General features: G+C 47.0%; 1 protein-coding gene across 10 annotated transcripts in view; it reads left to right on the forward strand.

Moving 5' to 3' along the window:
- The window catches only part of LOC142566104 (WW domain-containing adapter protein with coiled-coil-like), a 448,398-nt gene that overhangs the window by 196,712 nt on the left and 228,679 nt on the right, over positions 1–23,007 (forward strand). For 8 of the 10 annotated variants that reach the window (XM_075676876.1, XM_075676877.1, XM_075676878.1 and 5 more), the window contains one exon: positions 12,826–13,026. The exons of the other annotated variants lie outside the window; for them this stretch is intronic. In XM_075676876.1, coding sequence (XP_075532991.1) covers positions 12,826–13,026 — 201 coding nt within the window. The remainder of the gene's footprint in view (positions 1–12,825; positions 13,027–23,007) is intronic. 10 annotated transcript variants of the gene reach the window in all.

The raw sequence follows: 23,007 nt of genomic DNA on the forward strand, positions 1-23,007 counted from the left end.
GGTTTCAGTTATCGGAATGGCGGCCGAGACGATGCGCACATTCAATCTCCTCAGGATTCACGGTCATGTTTAATTGGTCTGCACAAAGCTAAATGATTTTTTCCTCTGCCTGAGCGGCAGGTTCAGACGCACTTGGGTTGGGGTTACCAAAGAAGACAAGGTTGTCGCAGCGGGCTCGGTTTTCTGTGTCATCAATGCGCACTTCTATATCGGAGATTGCCCGTGTCGTCACGGCCGCAGAAGTCTTAAACGTTTCAACCTGCTGCTGCAGGTCTTCAATGTGTTGACAGTGGCTCTCGATGGCATGCATTCTTCTGTTTAGTTCGGAAATCGAATTGTTAGTCTCGACTAGTTTGCTTTTTAAACCTTTAATCTCGTTAATTAACTGCGATTTCCCAGCGAACAGCTTCATTAGTTCAGTTAGTACAGCGTTAAAGTCAGGACCGGGGTTAGTTTCTATGTTGCTCGACAGTAGCAGCAAGGAGTGCGAGACATGAATACAAATCGTAGCGATGGCAAACAGGCACTGGGGGCTCAGCAGCAGTACTAAAACATAGTTGTTTGATTTCTTAGCATAAAGAATTTAACACTGACTAACCTGCATATTAAACAGCGGCAGTTTAGTGGACTGTTTCGTGGCACAGCTACCGAGCCCACAGGCTGGCGCTCGAAGGCATTGCTCTTTCATAGGTGATCTGGTGACTGATGTTGCTGATGTAGGTTCCTCCCTTGTGGTAGGGTTTATCGCGCTCGTCACAGGCAGCCCTGGTAGAAGCATTGGGGGGCTAGCGTGACTTGAGAGACAGCAGCGGCATGGCCAAGGCACGGTTCCAGGCAGTTTGAAGTTCCATGCGGGACAGCCGAAATGGTAGCGGGCAGAGCTGCGCCAATCAGTGCGATGATGAACACCTGCATATTAAACAACAGCAATTTAGTGGTCTGTTTTGTGGCACAGCCACCGAGCCGTCCGCCAGCCATCCAATTCTTTAATCGCAATTTATATTTGGGAGTAGTTGACTCCAACACTTGTTGTGCAAACCTGTTTGTCTCATCGACCATCATTTGCCAGATATCATCCGTAATAAACATTGAGTATAAAGTCAGGGCATCATGACTAAATGGCAACTGAATGATAGTGGGCGGCCTAGAGTGCGGCGTCACACTAGGTGAAGTGGTCATGCTGATGTCCATTTCTCTAGAGATGGACTGACAGAAATGAGAGCATCATCGCCTGAATCGGCCACCTCTGAGTCATCACTCAGGTCTGACTCACCGTTCGATGTGCTGGCCGAGGTCAGTGATGGTTCGGAAACACTATCTTCGTCACTGACATCACTTTTCACTGTCTGTTTACTGCTGAGCATTTGACTCATCAGCCGGTGATCGGGAAGTTGCTGGTGCGTTCTTCCTGCCAAAACTAAGTTTGTTTCTCTCCTCTGTATTGCACTTTCTTTTGCATCCGTAAAAGGTATGAGGATCCATTAGATGCGCTGAAAAGTTTGGGAGCTGGAGGGAAAATGTGTATACTTAGTCCAATGGCACATATTTCAAAAAACTGTGGCAAGAAGTTTGTGAGCAACAACCCAACTGAGAAATGTGCCATCACTCTGCTATTTGAAACAAACACGCAACCCCACATCCACTGCAATAAAAAAATATACGTATTGACTGAATCTAGGCCGGCCCCAATTCTAAGCGGACCCCTGAAAGTCCGACGCCAGAAAAAATAAGAAAACTTATCTCGAATGTAGGCCGAACAAAAAACTGAGGACAGTGTTCACAAAATGAAAACAGCATCTATTTAATATGAGCATGCCGAGCTCTCTATGTTATCATTGCTGCTAGCCTCGTCGTTATAGCCCAGACCACACGCTCGCTTGCAGATGCGCACAAGCTCGCGTCCGCACACCTATGCATGCGCAGACAGTGTGGCATGGCTCACACGCATCGAAACGCGGTGCAATCGTGGTTAACAGCTCCTCTTTATTATGGTGCGCTTATTTTGCTTATCGCTGTCATCTCCTCGTTGTGGCATACGCAAGAAGCGTCGTCCCCTGCTGCCCCCTCCAACGACGGACATTTTGCTCATCGATGCTGAAGTCCTGCCCAGCTTGAACGTTTGACGGTGCCTCAGTGGCTAGCAGAAGTTTTTGCTTGAAAGCGGCTCTATAGGGGCATCGCCTGTTTGGTGCCATTACGATAACGACATGCTCTTATCAGCAGCAAGAATTCGGAGTGGCGCCCTGTTGCGAGTGAAATCATGGCCAGGACGCTGCTCGCTGTGGCTCGCTCGGCTCTCGTGCACGCTCGTTCCCTTCGTGTATGTTTGGGGTGGGGGGGGGCTCGAGCCGTACTTATTAAAGGGTATGTTGGCTTCATTCTGCTGCCGTGCCTGAACTACAGTTTCTTCTTCAAAAGCGTGAGTTGAGAAAATTTGCGGCTTGGGTATCGCAAGCTATGTAGCATTGAAGGGGTCTACTGGTTTTACATTCCATGTATGCGCCGTTTCTGTTCATAAATTTAGCGTAAAAAGAATGTCTGCAAATTCAACACGCGAAGTTATGTATGATGCTTCGCTAAACACTTCAACATTCCCTTAGTATTTAGCTATGAGAGAAATTGCATTTTACATGAAAAAAAATTTTGGTAATTGGCGTGAACATGTTATCCGTATTAGAAAGACACTGTCCAGTGAAGCTGTCATCATGGTTCAACTCCCCAGAGTGAGTTGTTCTACTCAAATATTGCCATTTAATAATGCGTAAAAGAAAGAGTTAGGCGCACATTTCTTGCTGCTTGTTGCAAAAAGCTTGCTGCTACTTCCACCCCCCCTCTGAAACAGGCCTCCGAAAAACAAATTGCTCATGACTGCTAACACGACGGCGTGCCTTGTAGAGTATTTACATAGTTAATTCACGAATACCATAGTAGCAGTCACCTGGGAGAAAAATTTTGTGGTTAAAATCTGGAGCCAATCAATTGCAAGTGATGAAATGTTTCATGGCGGCCCTCAGTAGCCTTTATCGACAATATGGCACATCCCTGACGCAATGTTAGCAACCGACTGTCGGTATGGGGAGGCACGCATTGTTTGCGAAACCCATTAGTTCACTACAACTTCGAATTGAAACCATAAAGCTTTTTTTTTTTTTCCAGTGCCAATTTGAATGCCTAAAGTATTCTCGAGGTACTACAGCACAGCTTAGCATAGAAAAGTAAAATTCAAGCACCTTCTGCATCACCATGTCTCGATCCAGCGTTTAATTACACAAACAGAGAACTATTCGCTTCGTCAGCACATAAAAGAGCACCTCGCAAACCATGAACCACTTGTCATGAGCAAACCTGTTTTAGCGGATTAAACTCAAGGTAACTGTTGTAGAAGTCATATATAGCCACCATTTGTGACACACTTGTTGCACCGTGGCAGGTATGGTATCATAACTGGATTGTTATAGGCTTTGTTTTTGCAGTGGTTGATCCGCGCATGAAAAATCCGCAATGGGCTGGTCTGCACTCCTTCGGCTGGCACTGTAGCGTTGCCGTTGATAGCTGCATTGTCTAAGAAATAAGCTCTTTGAATAAATTTTCGTGAATGAAGACGTCGTAAAACTATTTTTGAGATGTCCACCACAAGTATACAAGGATCTGAGAGAACGAGGGCGAACAAACGAAAACGCTGCATAAAGTGCCCGGACACCGCCCGAACTGTAGCGGACGACAGGCGCAGGTCCGTGCCCTGACGTCACGTGAGCGGAGCTGGCAGCGCCCCTGTAGTTCGTTCTCGGGGCTAATGGGCCACGCCGCATGCCGATACTACGAAGGTAGAAATAGCGATGTCGCTCATGTACTTCAGTTGGCTACTGGCATTGCTAATAGCGGCTGCAATACAGTCGCCGACTGTTTATTCAGACCTCACGGGGACCGCGGAAATGTCCGAATAAACAGGTGTCCGAAAAAACACTCAGAAAAAAAAAAAATTATTTCCACGCCCTTATTTGGGCGCGGCAGCAGGCGCGAAGAAATCGGGAATGCGCCATTGAACGCTGTTCTGTTTACGCGCAATCAGATCAGCCTCAATCTCGGGGAGGGTCATGTGGTCACTGTAGGTGGCTGCAAGCACAGTCACTGCTTGTACAAGCTCCGCGTGCGACGGCAGCGGAGCTTGTACATGGTGACTGGCGTTGTACATCGTGACTGGCGAAACACATGGTGCGTCATCCTCCGACTCAGTCATCATCCAGCGGGGCAGCACAAACCTGACGAATGATCTTGTTGTCGTCAAGTTCTGCGCATGTCAGTACAGCACCGTCAGCATCTGTAAAACTATCAAATGAGACAGTGCCCGGAATCGCAATGCCACCACTGCGCAAGTCTTGAAGAACATTTTCGGCTTCAGTAGGGAGCACATCTGAAGGCGACAGATCTGGGGCCTCCATGGCACTCACTTCATCGGTTATAACAAATCCAGTGTGCCGAAAGCAGTTCTGTAAATTGGCAGGGGCCACCACCTTCCAGGCATCCGCAAGCATGTTTATAGCCGACAGAAGGCTAACAGTGTACTGCTTGCCGGCGTCGATATAGACGACCATGCGGTTCAAGAGGTGTGCTCTGTAGAGGACCTTCAAATTTTTTATAATGCCCTGGTCCATAGGCTGGAGGACACTCGTGGTGTTGGGCGGCAGGAATTCCAAGCGGGTGCACTCGAGATCATGGATGTGACCGTGTGCACCGCAGTTATCCACAAAGAGCAGTACCTTTCGGTTTTGCGACTTGAACTTCCTGTCAAGTTTGCGGACGTAGTCGCTGAAGAGCTGCTGCGTGATCCAGGCTTTTTTGTAGGCCTCATACCAGACAGGCAGCGACTTCGCTCCCTCGAAGCACCTTGGGCTTTTTGATTTGCCAATCACAAGAAGCGGAAGTTTCTCTGTCCCCGACATGTTGCTGCCTACCATGATGGTGATGTGCTCTTTGCTATGCTTCCTGCCGTGGCAGGAATCGCCAGACACAGAAAGGGTCTTATCAGGCAGCACCTTATAGAATAGGGCGGTTTCATCGCCGTTAAAAACGTCGTCTGGCGAAAACTGGGACAACGGCGACTCCAGAATCTCCGAGCGATAATTTGCAACAAGGGTCCGGTCAACGGCACCACTCGCCGCACATCCTCTTGAAAGCGAGGTCGTACCTTTTTTTGAAGTTACAGAGCCATCCATCGCTGATCATCAAGCCCTCGATGTTCATCCAGAGAGCGAGCGTCTCTGCCTTCTGCTTCAGAAGGTCTCCAGACACAGGAATCCGCTTGGCAACTGTAGCACACAACCACATGTGGAGGGCTTCTTCGAGCTTCAGGTGGCTGCCGTCTCTAAAATTTTTCCTTTCCAAGCTGGAGGAAGACTTCGTTGCTTCGCCGAGAATCTTCGTCTTGTTTCTCATGTAATCCGAGACCGTCTGCTTCGAAATGTTAAATTCTCGAGCAACTCCGCTTTGAGACCGGCCGCTCAGGACTTGCTGCACAATGGCGATCTTTTTCGCCATTGACATTGTGGTATATTTAGTACCACGCTTGCCAGCATTTCCCAGCACAGTCTGCGCGGGCACTATTGGCGCCATTAGACACTTGACGCGATGTTTCCGTATACTAACACGTTCGATCACCGCGACCTCGACGCAGCACACAAACACCACTGCGCTGTCACGCCGGCACCATTCGCACAAACTAAAAACGTGGCCTACTCGCAGCGTCGTGCACGAAGAAAGAAACAAATCAGCTGCTGGATTGCCTTGACATGGCTATGGTGACATGGCTATGGTGACATGGCTTACTAAGCTGAGACCGGAACTGCTGTAGTCACTCGTAGCCACTCTACCGAACCAGGCAGAAACGATGATGATGGGCGGGGATTTTCAGTAGCGCCACCTTGTGGGGCAGCAAGGAGGCTCAGTTCAAAACAAATATGGCGTTCAGCAAGTCGAGCCATGCACCGGACAGAGTCGGTGGGGGCGAGTGCCATCGATGGAGTTGGCTCAAGGAGTGTCCGAAAAATCGGACGAGAGGTTGCAAGGTGGCCGAACTTTCGGCAGTTGTTATACATTATGGTCTATGGGGAGAATGGCGGTGCCGCGAAGCTGGCCGAATAATCGAGCATGTCCGAATTTTTGGAGTCCAGAAAATTGGTCGGTGACTGTACTGACTTTTCTAGATGGCGCTAGCTATGCACCATATTTACCATTTTAAATTACAACCTGGCGCATTTTTTAAAATCTTCAAATCTAAGCCGACCCTAGAGTTTGGCATATGATTATTTAAAAAAGAAAAACTATCAGCCTAGATTCAAATAAATACGGTATATTAGTTGCAATCTCGAACCGCAGATGGCAAAATGGAGACTTCTTGCGCGTGGACCACCAGTGGGTCACGCCTCACGCAGCATAAAAATGTTTTCATTGACTGCACCGTGGGTCACCGGTGAGTCATAGCATTTAACATCAGACAAGTATTCTTCTGGCTATTCATAACCTCATGCAACAAAAATCATACCTCTGCATTCAAATGTCATAAAGTTATCGCATCAGCAAGCAGATGAATGCCCAAAACTTCGCTGCTGCATAGGAGGAGCACACGCTGTGACCGACCGGTGACCCATGACGCAGTGAACATGTTAAAACACTCCGCAATAGGAAAACAACAAAATGTGTCTTGGGCCACAGGAGCACCATGAGTTCGACGCGCATCAGCGTCTCGTGCCGCAGCAATCTGCGCGATGTTTCGCATTACGTAAATGACAGCAATAGTTGAGTTCTTTACTTACTTCGGATCGTACATTTTTCTGGTTAGTACGATTTTTCTCACGGTTTTTTCCAAACGTATGAACAACGTTCTACTGTATAGGTGTCAATGCCCCCCTCTTAAAAAGCATCATCCCGCTGCTGCAAACAAACACAAATGCAAAAAACAAAAGCACCCATACTAAGGGAAAAAAAATAACAAAGGTAAAGTCACAAAATTCGTCAGTGGGTGTAGAAAGGCTTAAGACGCAACTCGTGGGCCACTTCAGGTTGTGCACAGCGCTGCTGTAATCGCGAAATGTTGCCTGGCACGACCTCATAGTCCAGTGTGCCAATACGTTGGGTGCTCTTTTATGGTTCAAAATAGCATCACAAAAGTTTCTCACTAAGTACTCATTGGCGTATCAGGGTCCAAACCCAAACACAGTCGCTGGGTTGGTATTTCACATAGTGTCATTGGAGGTTGTAGTGTCGGCTGTCCATCCTTCGCTGGCTAATGATGCGCAGCCGGGCAAGTTGTCTTGCTTCTTCAGCATGCTGCAGATAGGCAGCAACGTCGAGATGTTCTTCATCAGTAATGTGTGACATCATGGCCTCTAGAGTTGTCATCAGGTGCCTTTCATAAACCAGCTTGAGCAGTGTGATCTGTGTTGTTTCTTGCTCTGCCGTGTTGTTAGCAAAGATTACGTAGGGGAGGACCATATCCCATGTTTTCTGTTTGATGTCGACGTACATGGATAACATGTTGGTGAGGGTCTTATTCAGGCACTCTGTAAGGCCATTCGTTTGCAGGTGGTAGGCGTTTCGGAGTAGCAGGTAAGGTAGTTGGTGGCCATATTGATCCACTTATTCTCAGATGTTGACAGAAATGGCCCCAACGAGTCCATTCTGATCTGCTGGAATGGTTGCCAGTGTGGCTCGATGGGCTGCAGGAATTCCACTTACCTTGTTTGTGGTGTCTTTTGTTGCTGGCAGTTTCAGCATGTCTTGACATAGTGTGCAACATCGGTGGTCAGGCACAGCCAGTAATACTTCTCTTCTATCCTCGATGGCGCACGGGAGTATCTGAGGTGCCCAGTGGTCAGATTGTCATGCAGGGTATGCTGAACTTCTGGATCCAGTGCTGAGGACATAAGAAGGTAGTTGGCTCGGACTGATGTGAAGTTCTTTAGCACCGGACAGGGGGCCGGAATTAAATAAATGTTTCTCTCTCTCTCTTTGCAGGGGAAACGAAGACAATTGTCATCTAAATGCTTTAGGGTGTTGCTTTCCATGTACTTGTGGAGGCTTTTTAGCTCCGGGTTGGCTCGTTACTGTTCAGCGAAGTCATCCGCGCTTATTGGTCCCATGAAGGCGGCGTCATCCTCGTCCTCTTGTGGCGGCGGGTCAATGGGGGCGCACGATAGGCAGCCGGCAACAGAGTGCTTGCATCCAGACTTGTAGACGACAGTGATGTCAAATTCCTGGAGTCTGAGACTTTATTTTGCAAAGCGTCTTGAAGAGTCCTTTAAGTTTGCCATCAAACACAAGGCATGGTGGTTGCTTATGACTTTGAGGGGCCTGCTGTATAGGTAAGGAAGGAATTTCGTGGTACCCAAAATGATGGCAAGGCATTCTTTTTTCGTTGTAGTATAATTGGCTTTCGCTTTCAACAGCGACCGGCTAGCATAAGCAATGACCCTTTCAAGTCCATCTTTCCTTTGGGCTAGGACAGTGCCAAGGCCTAGGCTACTTGCATCGATGTGGATTAGGGTGTCGGCGTCTTCATCGAAGTGGGCGAGTACTGGTGGCGACTGCAGGCGTCGTTTAAGGTCTTCAAATGCTTTGGTTTGCGGCATTTCCCACTTGAACTCGACGTCAGATTTTGTGAGATGTGTCAGTTGCTCGGCAATGTGTAGAAAGTGTGTGACGAACCGCCTGTAATAGGCCCACAGTCCAAGGAACCTGCGCACGTTCTTGTCGGCGGGTGTTGGAAAGTCAGCAATGACAGATGTCTTCTGCGGATATGGACGGACTCCAGATTTGCCCAGGAACAAAAGCTCATTGTAAGTGAAGTGCGAGTCCTGATGACTTGATGTCTAGCGCTGTCCCAAGGCGCCTAAGGTGATCATCGAAATTCCCTGCGAAAATGATGACATCATTGAAGTAGATGAGACTGGTCTACCACTTCAACCCTGCATTAATCTTGTCCATCATGCACTGGGACGTTGCAGGTTCCGAACACAGTCTGAATGGCATGAACTCATGGCTGTTGGGCGGGATGAAGGCGGTCTTTTCGCATTCCTTCTCCTGGACTTCTGTTTGCCAGTAGCCAGTCTTGAGAGTTATTGATGAGAAATACTTAGTGTTGCAGAGCCGGTCTAATGCACAGTCTATCCATGGGAGCTGGTATATGTCCTTCTTCGTAATCTTGTTGTTCAGCCAACGATAATGCACGCAGAAACGCAGGGTTTCATCGTTTTTCTTCATCAAGACTACAGGAGACACCCAAGCACTCTTCGAAGGCTAGGTGATTGCGTTGTGTAGCATTTCATCGACTTGTTGCCTGATGGCTTCTCGTTCCCGCATCAAAACTCTGCACGGCTTTCACAGAGGGGTCAGGCACATTCTTTGGTTATTATGCAATGCTTAGCAACTGGTGTTTGTTGAATCGTCGATGACATCGAAAAGCAGTCTTTGTATCGTTGGAGAAGACTTTTGAGCTCTGCTTGCTTGTGGGGAAGACTGGGATTGATGTCGAAGCCTGATTCGGGAACTATGGCAGTCTAGGTGGATGCAGCAAAACTTGAGTGGACAAACACATTGCTGCTTTCCTCAGTTTTCTCCATGCAAGCGATCATTATGCCCTTGCTGAGGTGTTTGTACTCCTTGCTGAAGTTTGTTAGCATTACTTTTGCTCTTCCTTCATGTAGTTGAGCGATTGCTCCAGCAACACCAATTTCACAGTCCTGCAGTAGATCTTATTGGGCTTTGGTATTGGGATCACAGTAGCCATTTTCCAGGTCTCCGGTATGTCACCACTTTCCCAAGGTTGGTTTATGATAGCCAGGAGCTGTTCCAGTTGTGTGTCTGGCATATTGCGTAGCATCTTGTTTGTGATGCCGTCCGGTCCAGGTGCCGTGTGTCTTTTGCTTGCATTGACGGCTGCTTTAAGTTCCCCCATTGTAAATGGCTGGTCTGCAGGTACCTTGCCGCAATCTTGTGTGGGTGGTAGTTGTCGCTTATCTTTCTGTAAAGTGGCCAAAGGGAAGAAATGGTTGGCTATTTGTTCTGCGAGATCGTTCGCTCCGATTTCCTCCCTCAGTTGGATTGCCTCCAGGTGGTTCTTTCTCCTGGGTTGCCCAAGAAGCACCCGAAAAAACGACCAGGCTCGGCTTGTGTGCATGTTGTTTCTGGCTTGCTTGCATATCTGCATCCAGTTGTCAGTTGCGAGTTTGTCGGTGTATTCTTGCGCCTCCTTGGTAATGCTGTCTATACGGGCTTTTAAGCGCTTGTTCAGCTTGTTCTTTCGCCATTTTCTGAGTAGCTTGTGCCTATTGTCCCATAGATTAAGTAGGTGTCTGTCTATTTGCATGTGGTCTTCAGTTCTTTCTACTGTCTTGGTTGTACCCTTGTGCACGGTGCATAGTGTTTCCGCCAATTCTTCTGGGTTATCAGTACGTGCTCCTTGGAGAAAACTCTTGAAACCATCCCAGTCTGTGATATTTGTGGCTGTAGTGTGATTTCTTTTAGTCGTGGGAATGGGATGATTATTTCAGTGATGCTGTGATCACTACCCAACGTTTCCCCTGTTTTTCCACTCCACTTCCTTAGCTGTCCGGCCCCAGGTCAGGTCTGGGTTTGTGTCTCTTTCCACTGAATTTCCAATACGAGTGCGAGTTTCTATGTTGGGTGATCAAACACGTCACGTCAAAAACAATGCAGGAGCTTCTTTTTTGCAGCTGCACTGTGCGGCCGTGCATTGTCATGAAGAAGGACAATGCCTGATGACAACATTCCTCTTCGCTTGTTCTGAATTGCCTTTTATAGATGTTCAAAAGTTGCATTGTACGAGGCTGCAGTGATGGTCGTGCCACGTTCCATGAATTCCACAAAGAGAACACCATTGCTGTCCCACAACACAGTAGCAATACACTTCCTGCTGGAGAAGGTTCGCTTGAGCTTTTTTTGCTTTTGAGAAATCGGAATGCATCCACTGTGTGGATTGCGCTTTTGTTTTTTCAGTTTTTCGAAACGGACCCATGTCTCGCACCCTGTGATTATTTTCTTCAAAACAATCTTCTCGTTCATCATTCTAGTGCTGGAGAAATGTTAAGGCTGTGCCCATTCGCTGTGGTTTGTGATAGTTGGTCAGCATCTTGGGAACCCACCTCATGCAGAGTTTGCCGTACTGGAGTCGCTCACTCATGATGGTATAAAGAGCTGACTGGGAAATTTCGGTAGACGAATCACTCAACACAGAAATTGTAAACCAATGATTTTTTCGAATATCCTGATCCACTAACTGGACAAGATCATCGGTTAACACTCGCTTCCTTTTCTGCCTGCCTGCATCATGAGCATCTGTGCGTCCTGCTTCGAAGTTCCTGCACCATTGCCGCACTTTGCTGTCACTCATGAAAGGTGTACCATACGCTTTACTCATTCGTCGATCAATTTCAGCTGCATTGCAGCACTCAGCTTGGAGAAATCAAATGACAGGACGCACTACACACTTAGTGGGAGACTGAATTGTTCGAGGCATCTTTATGTGCTCACTGCGTGCTTAGAATTGACAACTCCGACCTCACGAGATTGATAGACATACTAGAAAAACTGTGCAACACATCTGTGCAGAACTTCATCAGATTTTCACTGTACTTCTCATTTTGCGACCGATCGGACCTTGAAAAAAAAAATAGTAATAACCCTCGTATTTTCTCACCAGCATGTCAATTACCTTTCAAATACAGTTGGCCTCATTTATTATTGATTAGAATGTGCAGCACGCCTAGACAAAGAGAAATTATAAAATGTGCTCATGGGGCCACACACATTTTTGGACCTTTATTCAAGCTTGTAGATTGGCCAAACTGTTCGTTAGGTTCTTGGAATGCTTTAAAAAATTCTCGATAACCTGCCATTTTTGTCTAAAGGAATGTTGTAACAGCTTGATGTGAAACCATGCACGTAAGTGCCTCTTTGGCACTGATGTGGATAACACTGCCTTTGTGCTTCTCATGTGCTCAGGCACCTCTAGAATATTATGAGCCAATGCATATCAAGAGGAAGTTCTGCCATGTAGCAGATGAAAAAAAAGGGTTAGGTGGTATCTTGGTTCACTATCTTTGTTGTGGCGCCACTTCTCGTGTAAACATTGTGAATAAATCTCTTGCATCTCCTTGTAACATCTTGGTGCCGGTTAGAAACGTGGTCACTGCTGATGATGCTCACCTGCTCTAGTCACTGCATGTCATGGGACTTATTTCCACTTGTCAATGTTGTCACGACTGGGTCACAACATCGTCTGAATTCGTTTGTCTAATAGACAAGTTTTTTTGCATTCCCTTGGTGGCTCTTTTGCATCCCTTACCTCCACTGTAGACAGGAGGTAAGGCAGAAGCAGACAGGTGTACTCAGCCAAGAATGGTTTCATTGGCACCTCTTTTGCCTTGCTATATTACTTGTTTATTTGACTTGAAGTGCTGCATTAGATGTCCTAGTAGCAACTCTCACAACTCATATTTATTGCCAAAAGTGGCACAGGAATGATCCCATGTTTGTCTGGTGCATGGACCCTAAGTGAGATGTGGACGAAACAAGAGTACCATTGAGTGCCTTATCTCTATTGGCTCAAGGGTCTGGCCACTCACTGGGCTCAAATGTTGGTGGCCATCGTGATTGTTGGTCCTAGCCACTTTCAATTGTTTGAGGAAATGACATCCAACATTCTTGTGGCACCCTCTCTTGGAGCCAAGTCATGAATTACAGCAGAGCTTCCAAGAAATTGCAATGTGTCGTAAGCTGTGTTGCGGCATGCTCATAGCCTTTGCCCTTCAGATGCGCAGACACAGGACATGGACATTTCTCCACCAGGGGGAGGTGGGAACACGCCAAACAGTACACCTGATCCAGCCCGCACAGCATCCACGATGCTTCTGCCTCAGTCGCCAGTGACGCTTGCCCAGCTGCCCAAGATGATGTCGCAGCTGGCTGGCACACGTGGACTCCCCAAGCTGGATGACATGTCACCACAGGAAGGTCAGCAAAGACCAGTGGACATTGCTCTCTCTGCTTGCTGCTGCACGCTGCTTGGTGGCTGGCTCTTCTGCACATGCATGTGCTTGTCTGTGCTGCACACGGCGGTGTCTATTGTGCATGAAGGAAGAGTGCATGCACTGCAAGCTGGCACGGCTGCAGTGCCTGTTCAGAGTGGCTGCTAAGTGAAGCCGTAGGGTTGGTAGAAGGGTTGCCGCCACGTACGAGGATGTTCTCACAACTGCCACTTTGACTACTGTAGCCCTTGCATGCTATAAAAGGGTGTTTCACTTGGCTGTATATATCATTTGTCGCATGTCCTTCCTTCCTGTGATTAAGGTTTGCGCCTGCACTCACCTGAATTGGTACTTCCAGTAGTACAGCTGGGAAAGCTTGTTCATGCTAAATGACTCTGTGATTATTGTGCATCTTTGCATTAAAAGGCTGCTCTATATCTGAGAGAAAAAGTGTTAAAACCGTGGCAATCACTTCGTATATTAAGCACTGACATATGCATACATGCTCCAATACTTGCACATGTGAAATGATTTTTGTATTTCATCTTTACCGTTAACTTCAGTGTTGTTGAAATAGAATTTTGATGCTAAGTTTGTTTCAGCACTTACAATGTACACCATTTACTCATTCAGTGCTTACACCACACTTTGGTGTGATTCATAATCTTTCAATTGCTTATGACACGCAAGTGCAAACACTTTGTGCACTGTTTTCCCACAGAAAACAGAAAATGGATCTTCTCTTCATTTTTGTACTTCATGTTATCGAGTTAGAAGTTCATAATTAGCTCAGGCAGCAGTTTGAGTGCTTGTGCCTCCTTTTTTTGTGTACTGTGTTCACGGAAAATAAGTGAGAAGAATCAGGGGAACCGAGTGAAAACTATATGAAGCCAACAGAAACTGTAGCCAAGGAATTGAAATGTGGCATGCAGTATTATGGATTCGTACTTGGTACACAGCTCTGGTGCTGCAGCATAAATAATTTTGGTGATTTATGTAAAGCATGGCACAATTCTGCAATTTTACCAGTGCCCCAGGCCAATCTCTCCAGGTTCTCTGGAACTGTAAGCTTATACCGTAAAAACTGGACTATAGGTCGGACCGGAATATAGGTCGACCCCTCAAATAACCAAATCTAAAAATGGAAAAAATCTTTTTCAATGGCAAAAGCACCGAAAGACACCCTTACCTTGAAACAAATGCGACTCAGCCGGTTACACAGTGGTGACAGTATTTATTTAAATGCTGCTCGCATGTGCACCTGGCAAAGCTTTTAACAGTATTGCGCGACCATCAACCCGTGTGCTTGTCAGCACCGTATTAACGGCACTGAGCGGCGAAACAAACGAGATACACGCATGCGTGCACATGCGCTTTCTTTCACTATTTCGCCGCTCCGTGACATGATGATAAGGTGCTGACAAACACGCAGGTTGATGGTCGTGCGATACTGTTAAAAATTGACCAGGTGTACAGTACACAGAAGGGCACAAAGTGCGCAAGCGCTACTCCGAATCAGAGTCGTCCGAACTAGAGTCAGGTGACGAGTGCTTCTCGCTGCCCACGTCCCATAGAGCATCGTCCTCTATGCCATCCAGCGCAAAGCCCTTCCTCTTCATGAATCGTCGCACCCAGGATGGCGAGCCCTTGAACTGCGCCCTCATCAGTCCAGAGGCATGCACAATCTCCGCCGCTTGCAAACAGATCAATTCGGCAATCACAGGCAATAACCTTACACGCAGCTCCCGGATGAACTCTGCAACCTTCTCTTCCAGTTCTCTATACGCTGCGGTCGTTTTCTTTGGTTTCTGCAAGTTGTGGATGACGTTTTCTTTTGGTTGCTGCAAGTTGTGATACGCTGCTTCTGCCTCAGCCAGTACCGAATGCTCTTTTCGGATGCTCCAAATTCGCGCTGTGTCGCCTTTTTCTTGAAGGCGACAGTTAATTGCCGTCGGCTTCTGCTCATTTTGAAACAAAATGTGAAAAAGCAGCTTTTAAGCAATATAACTTTGTCACAGTGGAAACGCAAATTTGCGGTGCCACAATGTCGCCATGCCGCGCTGCTGCTGATGGCGATAGCGGCTGTTTACTTCATCTGCCCATTGTTGCAAGACTTCCGTAGTTTTTCCGCCAATGTCCGGTATATAATACGGGGGTCGACTTTTCGCAATGGCTTTTTGAAAAAAAGTTCGACCTATATTCCGGTTTTTGCAGTAACTCAAGTAAAGAAAAATACACACTACATGCTGCGCTAACCTGCTGAGATCCATGAGTATTCCCTTGTGTTGCCGACACATTGTTGTTCAGGTGGTTTGGGAGAAAAGTTTGGGAGCTGGATGAAAACCCATGTTACCTCAAAGGAGCATGACAAAGTGAACAGAGACAATTTGACCAAACATATTAAAGGGGGTGAGTGCTTCTCTGTGTTGTCACATCACCAATGTTGTTGGAAGTTAGCTTAACTGGGAAGGAGCTATCACTCCCTGGCAGCCATTTTGTAAAGTGTTTTTGCCAACTTGCACAACTGGAACATTGCCTAAATGCTGTAGCAAAATATGTGAAATCTGCATAGTATTGCTTCGCCCAAATTGCTTGCATTGCTTTGCTATTCTCATGTGCATTGTTCTGTGTAGTGTATGGACAGTTCTGAAGACTGCTGATACTTAGAATTACAGAAACAGCTTTATGAAAGCAAATGGAATAGTATATAAACTCCTGAAGGTGGCAACTTGTACATCATGCTACTGTGCTCCTTCCTGCTTGCTTCTATTATGTAGCTTATTCACATATTGTGTCATAGCCTTCATGAATACCATTCGCATCCTTTTATTCAAGCTATGTGTGCCTCTGTTTTTCCTGTTGTGGTTTCCACAGTTATCTTAGCAGCACTAGCATAATTATTAGGTAATGTCATATCCAGGCACATTTGGGTATCTATTCACATTAGGAACTAACCACTTTTAACATGACCTGGTCTGCAAAGCCTGCAGTGACCAAAGCAAAGATACTGTGGCACTTGTGGTAACATATCCACTTGTTACCAGTGCAGTGTAGCGACTGTGAAGAGGCCAAAAGGTGAATAGAGAAGTAAAACTGTATTGGAGGAACATGTGCACAGAAAGGAAAACAGCACTCATATGATCAGTGTCAAATTTCCCTGCTCATGTCTGTCGGCTATTTATACATAATTCCAGAGTTACCACTAGTGTTCGTGTAGTGTATATGGCAACCTGAGCAAACATGCCCGTCTCACTATCAAATTGGTAGACAACCACTACGGAGCTTTAGATAAAGCAAGGGCATTGTGTGCAAGAGCAATAGTGATCAAACGGAAAAAGGAAGGCATGGTTATTTAATGAAAAATATTGTGAAAAACAATGAACATGCACATATGTAAATACGTATATGTGTATAGTAAATATGTGTGTATGTGTGCATTACTACATAACATGATATGCTGAGGGATGCTTATAAAGGTATCAACCCAACGTCGGTTCTACCCGACTTTTTTTTTTTCTTCATCAGAATTTCTGCTCTCCGAAGGGGGGGTGCAGGCCATGTACAAGGGCAGGCCTTGGACGAATAAATGCAGTAATTCAAAAGGGTAGGGCTGCATCTCTAGTGCCATCGTGCAGCTAGACAAAGCCAGACCAAACAACCAAAGCGGGTCACCATTTTTATAGTATTGTTTGTTGGTTCAGATCACAGCCATCGTGTCTGTGTTCTTGAGCCCTGGGTTCTAGAAATGGCTGGAAGTTTCAGCTATTTGGTTGAACATGACAGTCATTATCACTGGGTGCAGCCAGATATTACTAAGCCTCGCCAAGTGAAATCTGCAATGTGCCAGTAGGTGATTGCTATTGCTACAGTATGAATGTCTTCTATTTAAATTGCTCCAACTGATAGAACTTGCTTAAAAGATCCTTGGTTAAGCATTCCAGGCAGTTGTCGAAATTGTCATCGTCGTCGTCCTTTTCAGTCTCCCACCCGGTAAATGCAAATGTCTTTATCATTGATGAAACGTTATCTGTCACCACGTGAAAAACCTGGAAGATGAAATAAAAACAGTTAATGGAGGCAAAATTGTACGAAGAAAGATATTTCAACTTCTCAGTGATTTTCCACTTCAGCAACACTGTGTCATACTCTGAACAGATCCAAGCAGCTGTGTGGCCCCCCATCAGGCGTGTAAAACCGAGGAGGTACGTGCGAGCTGTAAAGTCGCTGTTCACGAATGTTGCTTTGACAGCCAGGAAGCCCTCCATAGACCGCGGCGTCCACACATCTAGTGTGATACAGACACTGCGCTCCTGCCAAAGGCAGTGATATTTTGGTCTGCGGCACTGATACTTTCCCGAGCAGGAACTTCTCTCTGAGGTCATCCCGCGATGGCAACTTGTAGCCCGGGACGGCGACCTGAATTTGAAAAAATACAAAGCAGTTACATTCATGAAAGGCAACTTATAATTTGTCAAACCAGTGCCTCAGTTTTCTTCAATGCCAGCCAGATGCGGCCGATCCGACCATTCACCACCCTCTCCTATCGACCATTCCCACTCTCCCCTATTGGCTAGCATTCGCGCCTGCTTTGTGGTCGTGGGGGAGAGTGCCATCTGGGTGGCACCTCGAGGCGGAAGTCGGAGGAATACTGACAGACGCGTCATAACCTGACAGATGCAGGGACGGAGTCTCTACTGCTACACCAGTGGAGCGGCAGTGCCGCGAGCTCAGACGCACGTGTGACTCAAGCAGCCATACCATCCGGGTAGCATTGCATCGTAGCAACTTACTGAACTAAGGCACACCAATGGCTCCCATTGGGGAGCGAGCGATTGCACTGGCATTGAAAAAATAGAGGAAGCATTTGTCAATGAATTGTTTGAATCCCTCCCTCTCGACAACATGAAAGGGCTCCATATCAGTGCAAGACGTGTTGATTACGGCGTCGTCAAGAGCAGCCTTTTGATGAACAGGCACAGAGCTGCACCCAGCAGTGAAGGCCGACATTATTTTCGGGTGACTTTCCAGCCCTTTCTCTTGTTGTGTGTACTCATGTTCGTGCTTTCTTTTTAGGTGCCGAATCAAATTAAGTGCAACTCCAACTACAGCATGTATAGTTTCGGAGCAAAGCTTGCAGCAGGCAGCTTGTTTGTGTTCATTGCGGGTCATTTCAAAAATTTTTTTCCAGTGTGCCATGTTGGCAGACTTAATGCGTGCGTGAGCCGCTGGGCGCAGGAACCAGTATGGCAATGCATTTTGGAAGCGCTTATTTGCACTAGAAGGCTGGAAAGGAGGGTAGGGGTGGCAGCACAGAAAGCTGAGGGGTTGCTTCATAGCATTGTCTAGCATTCACAGTATGAGCGAGGTGCTAAAGGAACTGTTGGGCTTCTCTAGCTGCCAACAGGTGTCAGCGCGGTGGCGCCACCCGGACCTCCCTCTACCCTAGAACAGCGCGAACATGGGTTTTCTTCGGTTGGGGCTCGGGGAGGCACTGCCATGGCCACAGTTACGTGGGCTCTCCTGCTACGGCTGGCTTCCTGAACCAATGCTTTCAAAAGTTTATTCTCTCTCTTTCTGTATGGAGGGAGAGGGCGCACAGTTCATCGTGTATGACTGTGTGCTGCACTGACCTGCAGACCTTCGTCGACAGAGTTTCGGTCAAAGGCGTCCATGTGCCTAGACAGGGGTGACAGTATTGCAAAAGGGTTGGGGGGAGCACGAGGTGAGATGCAAGCTGGTATGTGAAAGCTTTCAGTGAACACAAGCAAAGCGACAGTGTCAATATGCATTACAACTTGGAGAAGCGTTTTTTCGAATATGTGTTTGAGTCGCCCATGGCTACACAAGCAAAAACAAACAAGTGAAGGGTGGGGAGACAGCAGGTGGCTGGGGCAAAGGCTACCTGTTCTACCTACCGTTGCCTACCTGTTCCCACCTCCAGTTGTTCAAGAAGCGTCATCCTCTTGAACGCCTTCCGAAATGGGTAGCTTTGACCGAGCTGTAACATTTGCGGTGCTGGTCGCATTCTACATTGGAATCTGCAGATAAGATTGCCCCGCTTGCCGCAATATCTTTATTTTTTTTGCCACCCCCTGATTGGCTGCTTAGCGCTCAGAAAGCGTGTCGCTGAAAGAATAAACGTCTTTCTCTTCCTGGCACTGCGTGGGTCGCCTGTTCCTTGGGCCGGTCGTCCTGCCGCCCTCGGCGTCTAGCCATTGAATACGTAACACCACCGAGGTAAAGAAAAATCACAAAGCGTAAAGGGGGAGGAGGGGATTATGTCGCCACTGTAGTTCCGCGCGATGGATACCAATGGCATAGAGCCACGGTTATACAACAAATCGAGACAGACTTCGAAGCAGCTCAGTCTATAACGACAGAATTGTAGTAGGCGCATTGCTTATAAATTGTGCGGTTCCCACCCGTGCTTTTGGGACAAAGGAACGACAACACAGTAGTGCAAACAGTCACAAGGGCATTTATTGCACTTTTCATAGACTAATGCCTACTAGCTGAGTTGCTATCCACAAAACATGCCGATGGACGCGCAACAAATTGCAGAAGTCACCGGGACCGCATAGCGCGTGATTATGTTCGCCCCATGCTGGACACCAACGCCTGGTCACCCGCAGCATTGACGTAGTTTATTTTGATATCATGGCAGGTGGTGGTTGCGGAGCACTCTTCGGATCATGTGCTTGTTCAGGAGCCAGGTGTAGGCAGGTGGCGCCAGCAAAGCCAGGGAAGATGGTCACACAGGCTCCCACAGGAAACGGCCAGGCAGGTGGAGCCAATGCCTTGGGCTGCGCGCATGGCTAGACATAAATCATGAGTAACGGCCAGTGGTCACGAGGAGACAAAAGAATGGCCAGGAAGAGGGAGGAAAGATATACGAAAAGGACTGGAGAAGAGAGGAGGAAGTAAATGAGAAAACAAAGATGAAGCTTGCAGCTAGAGTCGGCTAATACGGGGAAACCCCGCCAATAGTATTCCGGGGTAGCCCTCGGGAGACGGTGTTGCAGAAGCATGGATCGGCGCACACGCGGAACGTCTGTGCCGCTTGCCAATCCTGAGCCAAAGAGGAAGAGCCTTCTCCTTTTTGCACCCGAGTAACCCCGCGGTTAGGTGGCGTTAACAGAACAACACTCGCGCCATCTGTCATACTACCCTGCGGGCATACCGACCGCCGCCAAACGACCAACAGACCAAACGATGGCTTTCAATATCTTACTCCTGTTGCTGCAGTATGCATTGACATAGCATACATGGTCTGCAAATTGGAAGTACTGCAGCTGTATATAGCTGCAGTGCTGCTTTTCTGTGTCAAGGAAAAGAATCCTATGACAAGGCTTTTGATGTGATCTTTATCGCTATGGATGACGGCCGACACTATGAATAGGACAGATGGGAACTCCTGCTCATTACATCACATTCTGACATAAGAACAACAAATCGCTCTTCTCTACCTTAGTGTGACTGATCATAAGAAGCCAACAAACTCTGCCACCAAGGACAACATAGGGTAAATTACTTGTGCTTAATGAATGAAATAAAGAAACAATAAATTAATGGAAATGAAAGTGGATGAAAAAACAACTTGTCGCAGGTGGGGAATAATCCTACAACCTTCGCATTTCGCATGCGATGCTCTACCAATTGAGCTACCGCAGCACCATTTCCTCGTCCACTTTCTTGGCTGTTTATGTTTGCTTGTAGAACCCTGGGAGCGTTAGCCAGCGCCACCACTCACAGACCTTGGCGGCAGACGTGGAACATCCTTTCTGCCGCAGGCGTCACGAAAACATGATCTTTTTGGGTGATGGCAACCAGTCAATAAACCCACGTAATAAACGCGAAATGCGAAGGTTGTGGGATCGTTCCCCACCTGCGCCAAGTTGTTTTTTCATCCACTTTCATTTCCATTAACTTATCGTTTATTTATTTCATTTATTAAGCACAAGTAATTTTCCTTATGTTGTCCTTGGTGGCAGTTTGTTGGCTTCTTATGATATAATAAATATAGGGCCCCTCTGTTAACCTGCCTTTCTTCTAGTGCGACTGAGGAACTCATACAGGCTCCGAAAACGTCTTGTCTTTTCACCTTGACTGGGTCAGTGACTGCAACTTCTTCATCAAGAAGGATACTTCGTTTGGTGGGGAGTGCACATGCCCATTTCTTCCCTCGTACTCGCGTCGTCTCGTTCGCACATTGCAGATGTGTTGAGAGCCGGTGTAGGACATGGGAGAGAGGCACTACACGCCCTCCCATTCTCCTTCGCTCTCATGACATGTGCACCCCCCACCCACCCCCGCTCACGGGAAAAGGAAAGGTATCAGACAGGCAAGGAGGACACTCCCTTCATGAAAGGTAAAAAAGTTATATCTAACTTGCCGAACAGAAATACCTGCTGCCACCTGTGAGTGACCTCGTTTGCCTGACTATCCCATGCAACGAGGGCAGCCTATTTATTACTTATTACATTCCATCTGCCAGTGTCCGTTATTGCTTGTAGCAATAAACGTTAGAGTTGACACTGCTGATTGCCTTATTCGTTCGGACCTGACGTAGCTGCAATTACATGTGCTATGGTTTCGAAGTACCATGTATCTGGAGCTCGCCTTCAGCCCTAGCCACACGTAGAGTGTAACCCCCACACTTAAAAAAAAAAAAAAATCTCTTTGCACTAGCTTGCAGAAGGGCCAAAGAACTCATGAAACAGTCCAAAATAAAAAATATTTAAACTGTCAGTGCAGCTGTTCTGATATGAATTTTTTTCTTAAATGTGAGCGAAGGTAGAAACTTGGCCAGATCACAAAAGTTCAGTCATAGTTGCCTTTAATGACTACAGTACATTGAAGCTGCCACATATGACCTAGTATCCATCTACAAGGTCAATAGACTGATTTGACGATGAATTTCACAGCATCACCACTGCTAAAAAGCATGCCAATGGAATACTTGCGGACAACTTTTGGCTGCAAAGTGAAAGCTAAAGGGGTGGGGCTTCTGTACATGTGTTCATACGCAATGTAGTCTGAGCCCATTTGGCACCGCTTTCAGTTTTGATTTCTCCAACCTTGCTTATCTCCTTTACTTTAGGGAAGGCAAGCCTACTTAACATGAACTTCTGAAGCTAATCTTTGTTTATAGACATCCCACATGTATTGAGCTCTGTACAGCATACAACACAGCCTCTGTCCGTGCTCTGAAATGGCCACATTACATTGGCAAGTACCGTATTTACTCAAATCTAAGGCGCACTTTTTTCCGGATAAAACGGGTCCAAAAATTGCATGCATGTTAGAATTGAGTACGACTCTAAATCTGTGTTACCACATTGCCATCAGCATTTCAAAAGGGCCACCTTGTGCACGCTTCGAGCCTAGCTGCCATAGCTTCCTCCATGTGCTGTAGTATGTGTGCTTAGGTTAGTCCACCGTCCATCTTCCCGTTTTCTGAGTTTACTCTATCAGCATGGAAGTGCCAACTGTGAAGACACATCGAGTGTTCATCACGATGCCGCAATTAAAAGAAAGTGGTCACATGTGCGGAGATAGGTGGAAATCGGGCCGCATCATGGGTGTTCGGAGTTCCCGCAACTTGCATGCGGGACTGGTGCAAACGGGAGAGATTTTCTACACCAGCGGTTGCTGTGTAGGCACGGCTATGCGGGCCCTATATTGAACGCAATCTGTGATGGAGATTGTCTACGCATCTAGGCGCACCACGCTGTGTTCTCATCGCTTAGTTCACGTACAAGCAAGAGACCGCACGAAGGTCAATTCACTCGTTTCTGCTACAGCACTTCTTCACTCCAGCGTTCTGATCAAACGTTTCCATGGTCATTGAGTGAGACATGTTCATGTCTGCTTATGTTCATGTGACACCATGCTTGTTAACTTAGTTAGTAAGCGAATGTTTAAAAGTTTATACGACCGATATAAAACTTTTATCCTTACCTTTCGT

Source organism: Dermacentor variabilis, unplaced genomic scaffold (genome assembly GCF_050947875.1).
Source record: "Dermacentor variabilis isolate Ectoservices unplaced genomic scaffold, ASM5094787v1 scaffold_12, whole genome shotgun sequence".
Taxonomy (NCBI): Eukaryota; Metazoa; Arthropoda; class Arachnida; order Ixodida; family Ixodidae; genus Dermacentor; species Dermacentor variabilis.